The sequence below is a fragment of the Thunnus albacares genome, chromosome 8, assembly GCF_914725855.1.
Source record: "Thunnus albacares chromosome 8, fThuAlb1.1, whole genome shotgun sequence".
Taxonomy (NCBI): domain Eukaryota; kingdom Metazoa; phylum Chordata; class Actinopteri; order Scombriformes; family Scombridae; genus Thunnus; species Thunnus albacares.
The window spans coordinates 10,232,879-10,249,194 of NC_058113.1; the positions used below are offsets into that span (position 1 = coordinate 10,232,879).

The 16,316-nt window shown below is 38.9% G+C and overlaps 1 protein-coding gene and 1 long non-coding RNA gene across 4 annotated transcripts; one reads left to right on the plus strand and one right to left on the minus strand.

The window, feature by feature from the left end:
- Positions 1 to 1,492: 1,492 nt before the first annotated feature.
- On the minus strand, positions 1,493 to 3,212 carry LOC122987749. Its single transcript, XR_006404584.1, has 2 exons — positions 2,913 to 3,212; positions 1,493 to 1,958 (listed from the first exon to the last, which is right to left on the minus strand). It is a non-coding gene; the product is annotated as an uncharacterized LOC122987749 (long non-coding RNA).
- Positions 3,213 to 4,135: 923 nt separating this feature from the next.
- sult2st3 (sulfotransferase family 2, cytosolic sulfotransferase 3) lies at positions 4,136 to 10,421 on the plus strand. 3 transcript variants are annotated; one of them, XM_044359971.1, is made up of 6 exons: positions 4,136 to 4,490; positions 8,183 to 8,391; positions 8,532 to 8,658; positions 8,889 to 8,983; positions 9,092 to 9,272; positions 9,764 to 10,421. In XM_044359971.1, exons 1-6 carry the CDS (start codon positions 4,355 to 4,357, stop codon positions 9,877 to 9,879), a joined length of 864 nt encoding a protein of 287 aa, XP_044215906.1. In that variant the 5' UTR covers positions 4,136 to 4,354; the 3' UTR covers positions 9,880 to 10,421. The 3 variants fall into 3 exon arrangements, with proteins under 3 accessions (XP_044215906.1, XP_044215905.1, XP_044215907.1); XM_044359970.1 differs by lacking the exon at positions 4,136 to 4,490 and adding an exon at positions 4,756 to 5,717; XM_044359972.1 differs by lacking the exon at positions 4,136 to 4,490 and adding an exon at positions 5,937 to 7,171.
- Positions 10,422 to 16,316: the final 5,895 nt, after the last annotated feature.

Consider the following 16,316-nt stretch of genomic DNA (forward strand, 5'->3'; position numbering starts at 1 on the left):
GTTTCAAAATTACCTCCAACTCAATACTGACAAAACTGAGGTCCTTCTGATTACCCCAATTGTTTTACTAAGGAGGTCAGTCACTATATTGGCACCCACACTAACAACATCAAGACCACCTCTAAGAATCTTGGTATCCTTTTTGACCAACATTTGAACTTTGAACCTCATGTTACTATGCTCATTCAGTCTTGTTTCTTTAAGTTGAGAAAGCCAAAAACATGGACCTTGTAGTGTATAACTTAATCTTTTCTTGCTCAGACTACTGTAACCCCCTCTTTACTTGCATTAATCAGTCCTCTCTAGCTCGTTTTCAATTGGTGCAAAATGCAGCGGCTGGGCTGTTCACCAAAACTATGTTGTGGAAATTGTCTGAAAGCACTAAACACACATATAAAATAATACACAAAGATTAAAAAATATTATTGTACAATAAGGAGACAGAACACACAAAGATTTGCATCAGTTCGTCTCACCAAACAAAGAGAAAACCTATTCGACTATAGTTGCAGAAGGAGCAGAGAAATGATCTGTGATTGGTCAATTTATGGATTACAACCAATTGCAGACAGCCACAAGGTATACATTTACATGCTCATGTATGCTAGATAAGAGCCACAACCTATATGTGGCCTTTGACCCCTTAACCTGTCCTGTTTACGCCAAGACCCTGGATGTTACCTTACTAAGCCAGAGTGGAAAGAAAGGAGTTGGCCTCCTAAAATACATTCCCTCTCTAAAGGACATGCACACATTAACAGAGCAAATGATCATCCTTGCACAACTCTGTATACTAAAATAATAAGCCAATCATTTGGTGATTCATTACCTTTACAACTAGTCATTGGTCTCACCCCAATTCTTGCCTCTGTTCATTGGCTTTCAGTAAAGCACAGAACTGACTTCTAAATTTTCCTAATTATGCTTGCGTGGCCTGGCCCCTGCATATATGGCAGAGTTGTTAAGCCCTTATTCTAGCTGTCGGCCAAATCTGATCATCTTCTCAAGGCCTTTTATCTGTTCCTGTTCCTATTTTAAATCCAGAGGTGACTGTGCTTTTGTGGTTGTAGCTCTTTGGACTTTGAACAGCCTTCCCCATTACATCAGATCTGCTGAGTCTGTGTTCGCTCCCTGTTTGCTTTTAGTTTTGTTTATTTTGGTCGTGTGCTTTAATTATTGTCTATATATCATGTATATGTATGTGTATGTGTGTATGTATGTAGGTATGTATACTTGTTTCTGTATGTGTGTATTTTATCCTATATGTGAAGCACTTTTACGTACTATAGCACGTTTTAAAAAGTGCTATATAAATAAAATTATTATTATAATTAATGTACAACAGGATTTTGCAATACTATAATTTATTACTTGTGAAAAAGAGGTAGTGGTGTGCTCGAGGACTGTCTTGATCATATAAAACTCAAGAAAAATGCAGGTGCTCTTGAAGATAACGGTCATCACATAGAAGGAAAAAAAACAAACTCTGTGATTAAGTTAAAAAGCTTTTATTCAACATGGCTACTTATAATTAAAAAAAACGACCAGTTTTGACTATAAAGGTCTTCATCAGGGTACGACAGCGAACAAACAACAGGCAAACATTTTATAAACTTGGCAGGGGGTGTCACCCAATCCTGATTATTGAGTGAATGCAGGTGTTTGACAGCAAATGGATCACAATGAGAAGCCAAGTTTAAAATGGCAAGCTTCTGCAAGTACTCAAAGAATATCCTGCACAAAAATGGGAAATAAATGACCAAAGCAATATTAAGATTGTATACATCAAATCAATACATTTCTATAAAAAAAAAAGATCAATTACTTAAATAATGTAACCATATACATGAATAATATTCTACATTTATAGAAAAGGCGTGTAATCAATCTCCTCATTTAAACCAGGAAATGCCGTTGCATCAAATTTGAAAATCCAAAAAGTTTCCCTTTGGAGAAGTCTGCGAATAATAAATATAAAAATAAATAAATGATAAATGAATCATAAATATAAAAATAAATAAATAATAAATGATTGTTACTCCTGATGGACATCTTTACTAATTCTAAACCCTCTATCCATGTGAGACAGTATGTGAGACAGTATACAACAAAAGTAGTGTTACAGTTAATAAAGTTTATAAAATGTCTTTGTTTGAATCACATTTGAACAGTGCTTGCATGTGTTAATAAAACACTTGAAAGTACCCTAGGGCTTCTTTAACCACATGTTCCTCTTTACGTTCTGGTAGATAACTGTGTACCAATTTTTCTTTTATAGTAGGAGCACGTTTGAAGGATATAACTGGTCTTCTCAAAGTCAAGGTTAGAGTCACAAATCCGCCTGACTCTTTGAAAATGTTCTTAAGGGATATTCTTTTTTTGATGTGGAGGGTGGAGGGTCTTTATAAATAGTGAGATCCAAGAAATTTATTTTTTCTTTAGAGTATTCCATGTTTAGTCTTATATTTGCATTGGTGGAATTTAAATAATCATGGAAGGATCATAGTTCAGTCTCACTACCTGAAAAATGTAGATAAATATCATCAATAAATCAACAATAGAATTTGATCTTGTCAAAAAAATATTCTTTTGAGGGTTGTAAATTAATTCTTCCTCCCAAAGACCCAAGAATAAACATGCATACTCTGGAGCAAAGCTCTCTCCCATACAAGTACCTTTACATTGTTTAAATATTTTGTCTTGAAATAAAAATACATTATTATTGAGGACTCACTCTCCAAAAGAAAAGCAGTGGGGACAATGTCCCATTAGCTGACCCATTGTGTCAGCTAATGGGACATTGACTGAGCCAGCATCCCAGTATATAGACTATATTTTAAAACCATTTGTACATGAACTTCCATCTTGATGTAGAATCTTTGTACACCAGTATTTTGCAAGTAAATACTTACTTATCTATCTTGCAGGCAGGAAACTGCGACCCCCACTGCTTTTCTCTGAAATAAAAAAAACAGGACACAGTTATCTCCTGGCATTGGCTTCTCATTCCACAAAGAGGGAGGGACTGGAATGCTGAAAAATATCTATTTCTGAAACAGAGAATCAAAACTACTGAATTCCAAAATTTTGCTCCAAACATGTAAGACTACAGTCCTGATTTGTTGAGTGTGTGCTGATTTGAACTGTTCAACTACTATTCATTTATATCTCTTCACACAACACACCTCTGCTGTTATTGCACCTCATTTTATTCACCCCTTTTCTACTAGTTTAAACACTGTCTGCATTTTCCCACTCTCAGCTGGGGCCCCTTTCTCCTAACAAAGCTCTCATTATTGAAATGTCACAATGGTTCTTGCTGTTACCTAATGCACACACACACACACAAATACACACACTGCTCTCTCTGTTTGTATACTGTTGTTGCTTGTGTGTGTAAGAATGAAGGATGCAGTGGCACATCATTGTTAGCCTGACCTTGTGAATTCCAGTGAGAATTAGACGAGTGTGACTCTAGGATCAGCGTGGTACCAACTTTGGCCCTCGCAGGTCAATTCATATTTTACAAGATTAATAGTGTAGACAGAGTGAGCTGGGCTCGCTGGACATTAGGGCCACCATCATATCTAGCCCACAGATGCGTAACATGGAATCACTGCAACTTCTTCTGTCAAAATAATACGTTTATTTATATAGCACCTTACAAGAGCAGATGTCACAAAGTGCTTCACAATAAAAACAACTACAGCAACAGACATTAAATACAGACATCCAGCTAAAAACACGAGGCAAAAACAGAAATAAAGACAGATTGAAATGAAGTCAGTCAGTCAATATGAACGTTAAAATCATCACATCTAGACAGCTGAAAAATCACTACATTCCTTGCCCAAATACTGGGCAGAAGAGAGAACAAGAACGTCATCATCAATATCTACAGGCTGCAAATATTTACCAACTCCACTATGTAGAGTTCTTCAATCACATCTTGGATATCCAAGGCCACACAAATGAAATTCTTATGGGTGCAGCTCCCTGACGCGCCAGATGGTTTGTTACACAGAGCAACGTGTGGTTTGTTACACAGAACCATCTGAGAAATCATTCATGGAAACTCTTTGGAAAAGGGCAGGCACTTTCATAGAAAGAGGTTCCAGCCCGGAATTAGTCACCAGCTGATGATTTTCAGTACAGAGTTGCTATTCAGAAACTGTATCGTAAGGGGCTCAGCCCTTCCTGCTAGAGTAGCAAATAAAGAGGAGCTCAGGGACTGTAACAGGAGGAAGTCCCTGACTACCTCACAGTGAGAGGTAGGAGCAACGTGTAGGCTACCAGACCAGCAGGCTACCAATCCCCCTGCTGAGCTTTAGTCCCTGAGCCGGGCACTGTCATCATGTCCTCCCCCGAGTACATTCGTTACCACGGCCTTCTCCTGCCACCTGAAGCCCACTCCAAGGAGAGCTTGGAATATGCCCAGAACTTCTCTGTGGAGGACACCGATGTGTTTTCTGTGACTTACCCCAAGTCAGGTACAGTGGACTTATTTTCATATCTTGTCCCTTTTCAACTGGCCAACCAGTATCAAGTGGATGTAGCATGTTTTACAAACTACCTTGGGGAAATATTGTAGCAACAGTTTCCGCCTGTTTAGGCATGATGGATGAAGAAAGCATGTGGCTCTTTGTAAATGATAGATTATATGCTTAGAAGTAAGGCTATGATTTTGTTTTTATTTTATTTCATTTTTTATTCCCCCCTTTCTTTGTTAATAAAATAATAATAATAATAATAATAATAATAATAATAAAAGCTTGTTGTCAGCTCTCTGACATGTGTAGTGTGTCCCGAACAGCAAGAAACAGAAAGCGGTGTAATAGCTCAGTTTACCCTTTGTGTTCATATCAGATTGTTGGTTTCAGACGTTGTGTGGAGGTGTGTGGGGGTGTTAATTTGAGCTCTACGACATAACCGCGGTGAAACAATCAGAAAATAACGTTTTATTGATCTGATTCACCTGCTTCTCACTACCACCGCTCCGTCTCTTCATTCACTCTCTAACTCGCTCGACCACAGCTACTCTCTCTCTCTCTTTCTCTAGTCTTTTTAAAAATGAGTCGGGAAGCAGAAAGCAAAGTCTAACTTTACGTTAACAAACGAAGGGAGCTGTCCTCCCCAACTCCTAGTAATGTGTCTGTCTGTTCTCCCTCATGGCATGTTCGTACAGCTCTGATCAGTCTGAGCGCCGGCTGTGATTCGCCACCGCAGCGTGACGTCGTGTTGCGTTTCTCCAAAAGTTCACTCAGTTGACTTGATCTGCACATGTTGAAGGGACTGAATAGCGTTGCCGTATAAAGGTATAAGGCTCTGCTTCTGTAGGTTAGTTGTCTAAAGAACATTTTTGGAACACCAGAACAACAGAAAAACAATGCCAATTAAAACTTGAGATGATTTTAGCAGGTCAAAGATTTGGGGCTCACTAAATGATGGTATCTAAAGGCCAACGCCATTTGGCCCGTGTATTACATTTTTCCCACACGACCTGAAAGCAGCAGCAGCACCACCACCTCTGTCCGTGTTTGAACATTATGTTATGGACTGATCCAAACCTCGCATCACAATGTCTTCCGAAGAGTTGTATTTTCTGTGTGATGGACTCATGTTTCCGAAAGAGACTCATTCCTTGGAGAGCTTGAAGTTTGCGCAGGACTTCACGTTTAAAGACGATGATGTCTTGGCTGTCACGTACCCGAAGGCAGGTCAGTGTTTTTTATGAAACTGAATACGAGTTAACGTGTGATAAAGTTAACTTAGTTTGAGCCCCTCCATTGTCCTGCTTGCCTGATCCTGATGTTTCTGCAGGGTCAACAAGTGCCCTGCACCTTCCCTCCAAAGTGTCATTTATTAAATAAGCCTATAATAAAATGCTATGAGATTTTACATTTGATATTATGTTTTATATTGCTATATATATATATACAATGTTTTATATTGCTACACACACACACACACACACACACACACACACACACATATACATATATATTGCTTTCACACTGCCCACAAGGAGATCCATTACAGGGCATTAGCTTTAAAAGAGGGAAGAGGAGACTACAGGAAGATTTCTCAACCTCAGACACAGCAGAGCAACAGTATGTAACAGAAACCACCAAATAGAATTAAAACAGTGCTTATAGACTTGACTTCTAATTACCACTAAAACATTCATACCAGAAAATCATCTTGGGCTCATGAACACTGGCTTGGCTGGATTATTTGTTTTTGTAAAAGGCACCATCCTGTCTCTGTTCAAAGGGCATTTCAAGCCCAATTCACTTTGGTAGTGTTATATTTAAGGGTACACCAACATTTTTTTTTTATCATTTATTAATCTGCTGGTTATTTTGTCCATGAATTGTTGGTCTACAAAATGTCAGTAAATAGTGAGGAATGCCCCTGACCATCGCCCAGTGCTGAAGGTGACATCTTCAAATTGCTTGTTTTGTCCAACCAGCTATCTGAAACCAATATTTAATTTATATAAGACAGACATGAAAGCAGCAATTCTTCATATTTGAAAGCTGGGACAAGATAATTGTTTGAAATTTTACATGAATAATGACTTAAATGATCAATAATCAAAATTGTTGACAATTCATTTTGTCACTTGACTGCTTGTTTCAGCTGGCCACACCCTTCACCCACATGACCCAAAGGAGCCTGAATCCATACTGTCAAGTAGATGTACTGCTATTGTTTGCTGGATTTAAGAAAAAATAGATAGATTAAGATGTAGTATGGCCCAAAGCAATCTTCTCCTGTGGGAAAGAAGCCAAGTTTGTATAACAAAGGTGGGCAGGTCATCACAAGTCTGCCACTTCTAGCAGACAGAAGGTTCCACTCTGTGGTTATGGACTTATCTAATGATCTGCAATACTAATCTGCCATTCAAAAATAGCAATATTTAGCCCTGCCAACAAGTACCTTCTAGGAATGAGGAGCTAAGGGGAAAGGAATATACAGTGCACAGGAGAGGAAACTGCTGAATCACCTTGAAGACCCTGATCTGAGTACAGTCATGTCCACTGACAAGTATATTTGATATCATGGTGTTCTTGTGTCCTCTGAGGCCCACAGCATGGAGAGCTTGAAGTATGCCCAAAATTTTCTGTGAAAGACACAGATGTGTTTGTTGTGACTTACCCCAAGTCAGGTACAGTGGATTTATTTTCACATCTTGTCTCTTTTCAGCCGGCCAACCAGTATCCAGTGGAAGTAGCATGTTTTACAAACTATCTTGGGGAAATATTGTATCAACAGTTTCCACCTGTTTAGGCATGATGGGAACATACTGTATCCTTGACTTTAACAATGTAAATTCACCATGATACACTAAGAAAGCATGTGGCTTTTTCCTCATGTACTGTATATTAATTTCTTTCTAGTCTCTGGAGCATAGCAGGCTTTACTAAATTCTGTATTTGTGGATATATGTTTTACTTTTTTACACATACATGCAGCATATGGTGTCCTGGACTTTGATCATGTAAATCACCTTGGTGCAGTGTGAAAGCATTGTTGGTATTGAGTATGGTGCAGAAATTTTGTGCTTAGAGCATCAAAAACATGTAGACACAGGAAGTGTTTGAGCCACATCAGTGCTGCCTGAGGAAAAATACAAACTGTTGCAAAACATTGCAGACTCTGAGCTGTTTCTAAGGGGGATTACCTCATAAAGGTAACACCAGCACATAATGTGTGTGCCCTTTTGTTCATTCATTCATTTATTTCCCATTCTCATTCTGTTGCTGAAGACTTTTTCAGAGTCTGTTTTTCATTTCCCAGTAAAATGACTGCTGGTGCTGTCACAGTGTCCTAAAAGCTCTGTTATTCCTATGGAAGCACACCTGACATCACACACACACACACACACACACACACACACACACACACACACACACACACACACACACATATATATATATATATATATATATATATATATATTTGGGGGTATTTTATGCCTTTATTAGATGGCCAATAATAGAGACATGGCAGGACGTGAGGGGAGAGAGAGATGGGGGGTGACATGCAATAAAGGGCTTTGGACGCATGCTAACAGGCGTCAATGTGTTTACGCCTCATAATTCAATAATATAATAATAATTTATTTAAGTTAGTGCTTCCGATAGCCCTGTATTTGCTCCTCTGTTCTTTTCTGCAGGTACAATCTGGATGCAAGAGATCCTCCCGCTGGTGCTGAATGGAGGGGATCTGACGCCAATTCAAAGCATTCCTAATTGGGACAGGGTGCCCTGGCTGGAGGAGAAAAGACTATCCGTAGTTGCAGATCAGTTGGCATCTCCACGGGCGCTGGTCACACATTTTCCCTACAGCCTCATGCCCCCCTCCTTTCATACTTCCAAAGCCAAGGTAGAGGCTCTGTGTGATATTAGGCTCAATATAAAGTAGCCTTCAAATATATCAAAAATAGTTCAAATATTGAATTACCGGCAACTAAAATGAGATTACACCCACTGTTGCATTTTGTCTGTCTCCTCTCTGCCTTTTAGGTGATCTATGTGATGAGGAACCCCAAGGACATCATGGTGTCTTCATACTACTTTCACCAAATGGCAGTTTTCCTTGAAGATCCTGGAACCTTTGATGAGTTCATGGAAAAATTCCTGGATGGCAGAGGTCAGAGGTCACATACACAGTTCACTTTGAAAAGTATATGTATTTCTGCTGTAGAAGGAACAAATGGAAAATGGGCATTTTGATATATTACTTCGAATTTTGAATGTTGAAGATCAGGACCCTCTGAAAGTATAGCCTGTGATCTTTGTTTGCCTACTTCTAACTTCATAAAATTATTTTTGCCAAAGTGAAGTGATGGTTGACTGAATTTATAATGTGGTCCAATGCAGTGCTGTTTGGAAAATGGACAGACCATGTGAAGAGCTGGAGACACACAGAGCTGGGAGACAGAATAATGTACATCACATATGAAGAGATGGTTCAGGTAATAGACATTTTTCAGGTTAATGCTCCATTTCAGAATGTGTACCATAAGAGAAAAACAAAGATCTGTTGCTTCACATACACTAAAGTCCACGTCTCCCTCTTCCAGGACCTTCCTGCAGCTCTAAGACGTATTTCAAATTTCCTGGGCAGAAATCTGAGTGAAGAAACCATTCAGAGGATAGCAGAGCACTGTTCTTTCAAGACCATGAAGTCCAACAACATGTCCAACTTCAGCCTGGTCCCTAAAGTATACATGGACGCTGACAAGTCTCCGTTCCTCAGGAAAGGTGAGGGTCCATGTGTCCATCATGCATTCTCATGATAGCAGCAGTCTATTGCTTAAAGAAGCACTTTGGCCACTTTTATCCAATTAACTAATATATATTGCTGATTTGTTTTATTGACTGATCCTATAGTTTAGAAATGTCTTTGTGTTTCTGGAATAAATTTGAACATAAAGTATGATCTGCATCTGCAAAAGTTCCTGTGCACTTTGCTTTGAGTTGCCTTTAATTTTCTGACTAGATTTTGATGTCAACCTTGTTGTGGCTGATCAGGTCAGTTCAGTAAAACCCGAGTGTGTAAAATGAGTTGTTAAGAGTGACATTTAAATAGACTTGTTGGTGGATTTTCTATCTCAATACAAATGTCTGACTGGATTTTTTTTTAGATTTCTCCTGCACAGTTGATTCATTGATTTGATCATTTGTGAATGTGTGTGTGTGTGCGTGTATCTGTGTGTATGTTTGTGTTTGATACTGTCTCATGTATGTGTCAGGTGTTGCTGGAGACTGGAAGAACCATTTCAGCTCAGAGCAACTAGCCCGATTCACATCAGTCATTCGTAAAGAGCTGGAGGGCGAAAGCTTCTCTCTGCCATGGAGCCTGGATTGACCAACAGAGAGAGAGAGAGTTATAGTAGGAGTAGCTAAAATAGGAAAAATAACAACATCAATCATTTGGATCCCTCACAACTACTTTTTGCATCATAATGCTCTAGTATCACACATATTTAGTCATTTTTCTGCCACTAAACATAATTATAATTACAATGACATATTGCTTGCATAATATTATAGTCTGACTCTTACAGTCATACAATAATCTTTTTTGTATTAATTACTTTATTTTTATTTTTATACCCAATAATGTCATATAATGCTAGAGCTATTAGTCAGTAATATAATAGCCATACTATCACTGTTTTTTGTTCATGAAATACACGTAATTACCTATCTAATTTATTATTGACTTGTAATGATTTGTTTACTTGTATTAAACTATTAATCTTTTACACATCTATTCAGTTATAAGTGGGTTCCATCATGTACATTTTATACATTTTAGCCTTCACTGAGGGTCTTATTTACTCAATTTGTATTACTTATTACTTGCATGCTTGATGTGGCCTTGATTAAATTATGTACTAAGCATTAGTTGCATTGTGCATGTAGGCTGTCTTGATGTCAAGATGATCCAAAGTTACAGGGACATTGTTCCTGGCGAGACACATTGCTTTTTGGAGTGGATGTAGAAATCTGAAAAAAGTTTAACTTAAAACCTGGATGAATAAAACCAAAACTATCTACATGTCTACATACCACCAGAAGAAAGGAAGAAAAATAGTCGTAGAAGTGAATGCATACCTCTAAATGGTGGAGGGGGAGCCAACATTTACTAATGTGTCACAATGTTATTTAAGATAAGCAAAGCCTGAACTAGACTTTATGGACAATTTTTCTTACACGAACATTGACAGTACTTACAAATATTGTCAAATTTAAGAACTATGTTCAGTCATTATTAGTGCTGATTACTACAAAAAAAACCAACTCTGCAGCTCTTTCAGCTGGGTTTTCCAGCTCCCGCATACTATATGTCACTGCAGTCATCACCTTCCACGTGTAAAACCACAAGTGGGTTGCAGTTTCCAGCAGACAAGCTCAGACAAGCTGAGTACATGCTTTCAATCTGGCATGAAGCCCCAGACAGCTGGTGTAAAGGAGTGATGAATTTACTCCAAAGTTCATGGACCAGAGCTGAGAGCCCAGGCAATAAACAAATCTGTATTTCCTGCTCTTGTGTTCATTGAGATAATACTAAGTCAGGTTTTATGTACTGTGCATTATTTTATATAGTAGCTTAGAGAGTACACTTTACAAAGTCAAGGATGAAAGCAACAGACAGACTTTGTTTCATAATATCTGTGTTTCTGTGAGTTTGTATTGAAATCTTTCTGCCCCTGTGGTCCAATATCACTGGGTGTAACCTTTAAGTCAGCCAGAGTGGAAAACAACTAAATGGACAGCATGCTCACTGGTCCACTCAGATTACACACTCCTAGAGACAGGGAAGACCATTTAGCATTTAGGATTGAAAATGAGTTTATGTCTCTATGGGCCTTTGTCTTGTGTGTTGCTATGGTAATTGTTATATTGATCAATATCTCTCACACTGCAGGTCAACCAGCTGAGTAACAGTCCTGAGTTTTTTCCACTGTGTTAATACAGCAGAACAGTTGCTTAGTATTTCAATGTGCTCGTCACCCCTTGGGAAAAAACAAAACAAAACCTGGAGAGTGAAAACAAACTTGTCCAAACATGCTTCCTTCTCCACCCTGCAGATAAAAACAAAGGCAGAGTCTGTGACATTCTCTGGCATTTCTCTCTCTCTCTCTCTCACACACACACACACACACACAGAGGACATAACATTGACTTACATTCATTTCCTGGAGACTTATCCTAACCTTAACCATGACCACCACATGCCTAAACCTAAACCTTACCCTAACCTTAACATAACCCTAAACTAACCTTAATTTTAAACCCAAGTCTTCACCTTAAAATTAATGATTTTACGTTAACAGGACTTGCTTTTTGTTCCTATAAGGGAAGCGAGTCCCCACAACATGACTGTGTAAACAAATGTACGTCCCCACAACGTGAGGAATACCTGGACTACACACACACACACACACACACACACACACATATATACAGTGACAGTGTTGGTGGCAGGATCAATCTATGTAACTGTCAAATGTACAATATAGAGGGCATAAGTTCACTGAAAGTGAAGTTAAATGCAAAGGAGACAACTTAATTACTTGGTATTTATTGGATTCAACCACTAGATGACAGCAAATCACCATCACTGTTTCTGCAGACTCTGTTGACCCATAATAGCCAACCAATACATAAATACAGTCATTCGCACAAAGAGATGAGGGCAAAGACAGCGCAATGTTGATCCAGGACCGCAATGTGGATGTTGATCCGGGATCACGTCCTACTTGGCTAAATCACTTCGTGCGTCTACAAGATGCAGTGACTGATTTTCAAATGCAAGTGCACACACACACGCTCACACACACACACACACACACACACACTCACATATACACAATTTATAATTACAATAATGAAACTTTATTTATAGTGAGTATGTTTACATTCTCCAAAAACCTGTGAGCCTGTTGAGTGGTGCTGCTGGTGCCAAAACTCATTTTATTGGCACATTTAAATATACTCTACAAAAGAAAAATTGTCTTCTTGGAGATTTGGATCGAAACATACTCTTTATGTTTCATTTATTTTAAAGTAAACCTGTACTAAACTGTTTACCAAACTACAGACAGACAATGTTAAACTGCTAACTCCCAGTCATTGAGGTTTGGTTCTGAATTTTGCAAGAAAACTCAAACTTGTCATTAAGCATAGTTTGGCATTATCAGCAATAAATAAATAAATACATGTTTTAACAGTAATAAATATTAATTCAACTTAAGCACCTGATTAATTTCTGAATGTCTAATTACACACTGACTATATTTTGCATAGGAATTTGCTCTACAACCTTTAAAAGCTTTTAACACTGATAATCATGACATGAAATATGAATAATCCTACTGCAATTCTCAGGAACTTTAAATGCTCTATAATTACATTCTTGACCTTTAATAGCACACAGACAACAAAAGTTGGAGAAATAATAGAAAGGAAACTCACAAGACTTCATGGATCATGGTTATATCTGTTTGTTTTTTTAATTGATCTTCAGCTTTTCAATTATTATCAGGTCTAGTAAAATATCCACACTACATTCCCCCAACTTAACTAATTATAGTTTTGTGCAGAATATATGAACATATTCATACTGAAATCTCATATTTGTCACCAGTTTAATGCATTACAGAAGTGCAAGAAGCAAAACTGCACATTCATACCACTCATATAGATCAGTACACTCTAGCTTGTACACATATGTGTATCTAATCAGTAACATTATCTTCTATTTTACAAATATCTATCGGAGTCTTTTACTCGATCACTTTAATTCATACAGAAGATATTCCAACAACCAGCCCTGTTCAGGTTGCAAACTGTTCACTGTCATACACACACACCACCACCTCAGACTCTCTTGCCCAGACTGATTAACCAAAATAAAGAGGAGGAAATCTATTAATTTTTTAAACATACACTCTTTGATTATATACACTTTGAGTTTGAAGGTTCTCTTTGTATGTGCTCACAAGAAACATCTCAAACTTAGTTTAGTACTGTATGTGTTACACAAGATTCAACAGTGACACTATACCACCACAGTGATGTTCTGTATCATCAAAGCCATTACGACTTCAATTGATCAGCTCTAATAGCAATAACCTTTAATCAGGATAAAGATCACTGAGGAATTATTTTATATCAAATGAAAACTGGATAACAGATTTACATTTGATGCTGAAAAATCTGTGCATTTGAATCTTTTTTCAAAGTTTTCAAAGCTGAGGTAAAGCTGCTTTTCTTTCGGGGACAAAATTCAGACTTAAGACCAGTTAATTGGGGATGGCTTGTCCAACTGGGGACAAAAGCCATATACCCTATTGGGAAGAAGCTGATTTTTGGGTCAGTGGTTAAGGTTAGAGTTAGGTTACGGCTAGGTTAAGGGTTAGGCAAAAATTGGTTATGTGAGGGTTAGGGTAAGTCTCCAGGAAATGAATGTAAATCTATGTGATGTCCCAAAAAGTGACCTAGATCAACTTGTGTGTTCGTGTGTGTGTGTGTGTGTGTGTGTGTCCCCTGAGTTCTGACACTACCTCAATTACATGTTGGCCTTTTGTGCTCATGGGTGGTATATGCATTTGTGTGTGCGTGTGTGTGTGTATCTGTGAAGGAAGACGGTGCGGGGCCTGCCCTAGGACACCCACTTCGCTGCCGCCTTGTGCCCACTGGTCCTGCCCTGGGCTGCCCACAGGATGCTGGCCTGCTTTGATGCCGTCTTCTCATCAGCACAGACACACACACACACATACACGCACACACACACACACACACACACACACACACACACACACACACACTGAAGACAAACACATACATAAGATAGCCAATAATTCCTCAGAATTCCTGTAATCTTTTCAAAGTTTGTAACATTCAGTCATCCAAGTCTTCTTAAATCTGCTGACTTCCTCCGCCCAGAGCCATGCTCTCATTTATCAGATGTGGCTTCAGTGAAGGCCAACTCAATGTTTTTGATTAGTTGCAATGTTTGGAATAGGTTTCTTACATCCAGATGTTATAAAATTCACCCAGCGCATATCTGATGTCTGCTGCCATATCAATCTTGACCACAAGCTGTGAGTTAAAGTGTCCCTGCGACTTTTTTGCTCAATTAGCCTGTCTTTATGCAAAAATTGTTTGGAGGACATTGCTTTGACAGTTTGCATCCCCATAAAACTGAAAAGGAAATGTTGCAATCAAGTGAAGAGATGAGAAGAGGAGATACACACGTGTACACAGAAAGCTGTCAGTTCCAACATCAGCAGCTGGAAAAAGTGTGGAAGTCTGTTCACATGATCCAAACCCCATGGTAAGGATCCCAACTGGAGGAGCTAGAAGCCCTGGGTTGTTTTTCGGGGTCAGGGATTTGTGTGTGCTTTTTTCTATATGTCCTCCCTCTAGTTAATTACTGTATGTGTGAGTGATGTGTTTTTTCAGTCAAGAACCATTAATGCTGTACAGTATACACACACAACACTGTGAAGCCTGAGAATGAGCCATAAATGTTTCAATGGGAAACTACTGAGAATTCTTTCATAAACTAACACTCAATGAAACCCACCAGTTTAACCCATATTGTCTCTCTATCATTCAACATAGCTAAATTGTCCGTGCTTGATGTCTTTGTTAGATACATTCAGCCCGCTGCCGACCCTCCCCAGGGTCATATAGCCTGCTGTAGACATCCACAAATGGCTCAGTGATAACATACAGCGCAACATCTAAACATCCTCTCCTCCCTTTTTGTGTGACACAGGAAAGTCATCATGAACGCTGACGCACCATCAACCTCGTATGCCCCTGTTATACAGTACATGGAATTATGGTGCATAACACAGACTCTAACATGTCTAACATTTACCTTTCAAATACACAAGTTTGTGTAGATACACAAACACACTGTTATGGCACTTTAAATACAAGCTGCTTATTTTCCTGATTGTTTAGCGCTTACTCTGTTAATGCCAGATACTATTCATTTTATTTTACATTTCACATATTGTTTATTCACTTGTTTACTTTTCTGTTATGTAAATGTGTGCATATGCTTGAATTTCAAATTTATATTTAAATAAACTACACAGAGATCTTGGCATGTGATGTGTCTGTGTTCCTTAGAACGAACACACCCTGGTCTTTCCTAGTAGGCCACTTATTTTCACCAATTTAACCAGCTCAGAGCTGTTTAGCCAGCTCTGTTTATGGACTTTTCCTCTTCTACTTTGTGACGTAGACAACATATACATTCTGTCTGGCAGTCTACTATCTCCACCATCCATCCCTCCGCCGTCTACATACCCCTCATCCTCCCCTCCCTTTTCTATAAATGCAGCGATAACACTGACACAACGTCCACAGGACAAGCAATGTATACAGTGATTAATTCAGCCACATAAACGGGTAGGTAGCATTGACAGATATGTGAATAATTCACATTTCTCATACACACACACAGACGCGCACACTCTTCAGTCACGCCCCACCCAGGGTGTCTGCAGAGTTCCGGGCCGTGGGGCAATTAGGAGTAATGGCAGGAAGCTAGTTAGCGTTATCTCCTGCCATGGCGGACTCCACTGGCACTGATAGACCCTGGACCGGTCACGTAGAGACACAGACGGTCAGACACAGAGCCTGGGAGGAAAGAGGAGGAAGAGGAGGAGGGAGAGAGAGCCCCAAGGCAAATGACCTGAGAGGACATTGATATTATTTAGCAGCTGGGCTCCATCTTCAATTAGACATCAGAGTCGAGAGCGAGGGCACCAGAAA

What these genes read in the sequence shown, in the direction of transcription:
- sult2st3 (XM_044359970.1), top strand. Translation starts at nt 5,579, where the DNA reads ATGTCTTCCGAAGAGTTGTATTTTCTGTGTGATGGACTCATGTTTCCG. An exon ending in AAAATTCCTGGATGGCAGAG is followed by an intron (nt 8,659 to 8,888) that starts GTCAGAGGTCAC and finishes GGTCCAATGCAG; the next exon opens with TGCTGTTTGGAAAATGGACA. An exon ending in CATATGAAGAGATGGTTCAG is followed by an intron (nt 8,984 to 9,091) that starts GTAATAGACATT and finishes TCCCTCTTCCAG; the next exon opens with GACCTTCCTGCAGCTCTAAG.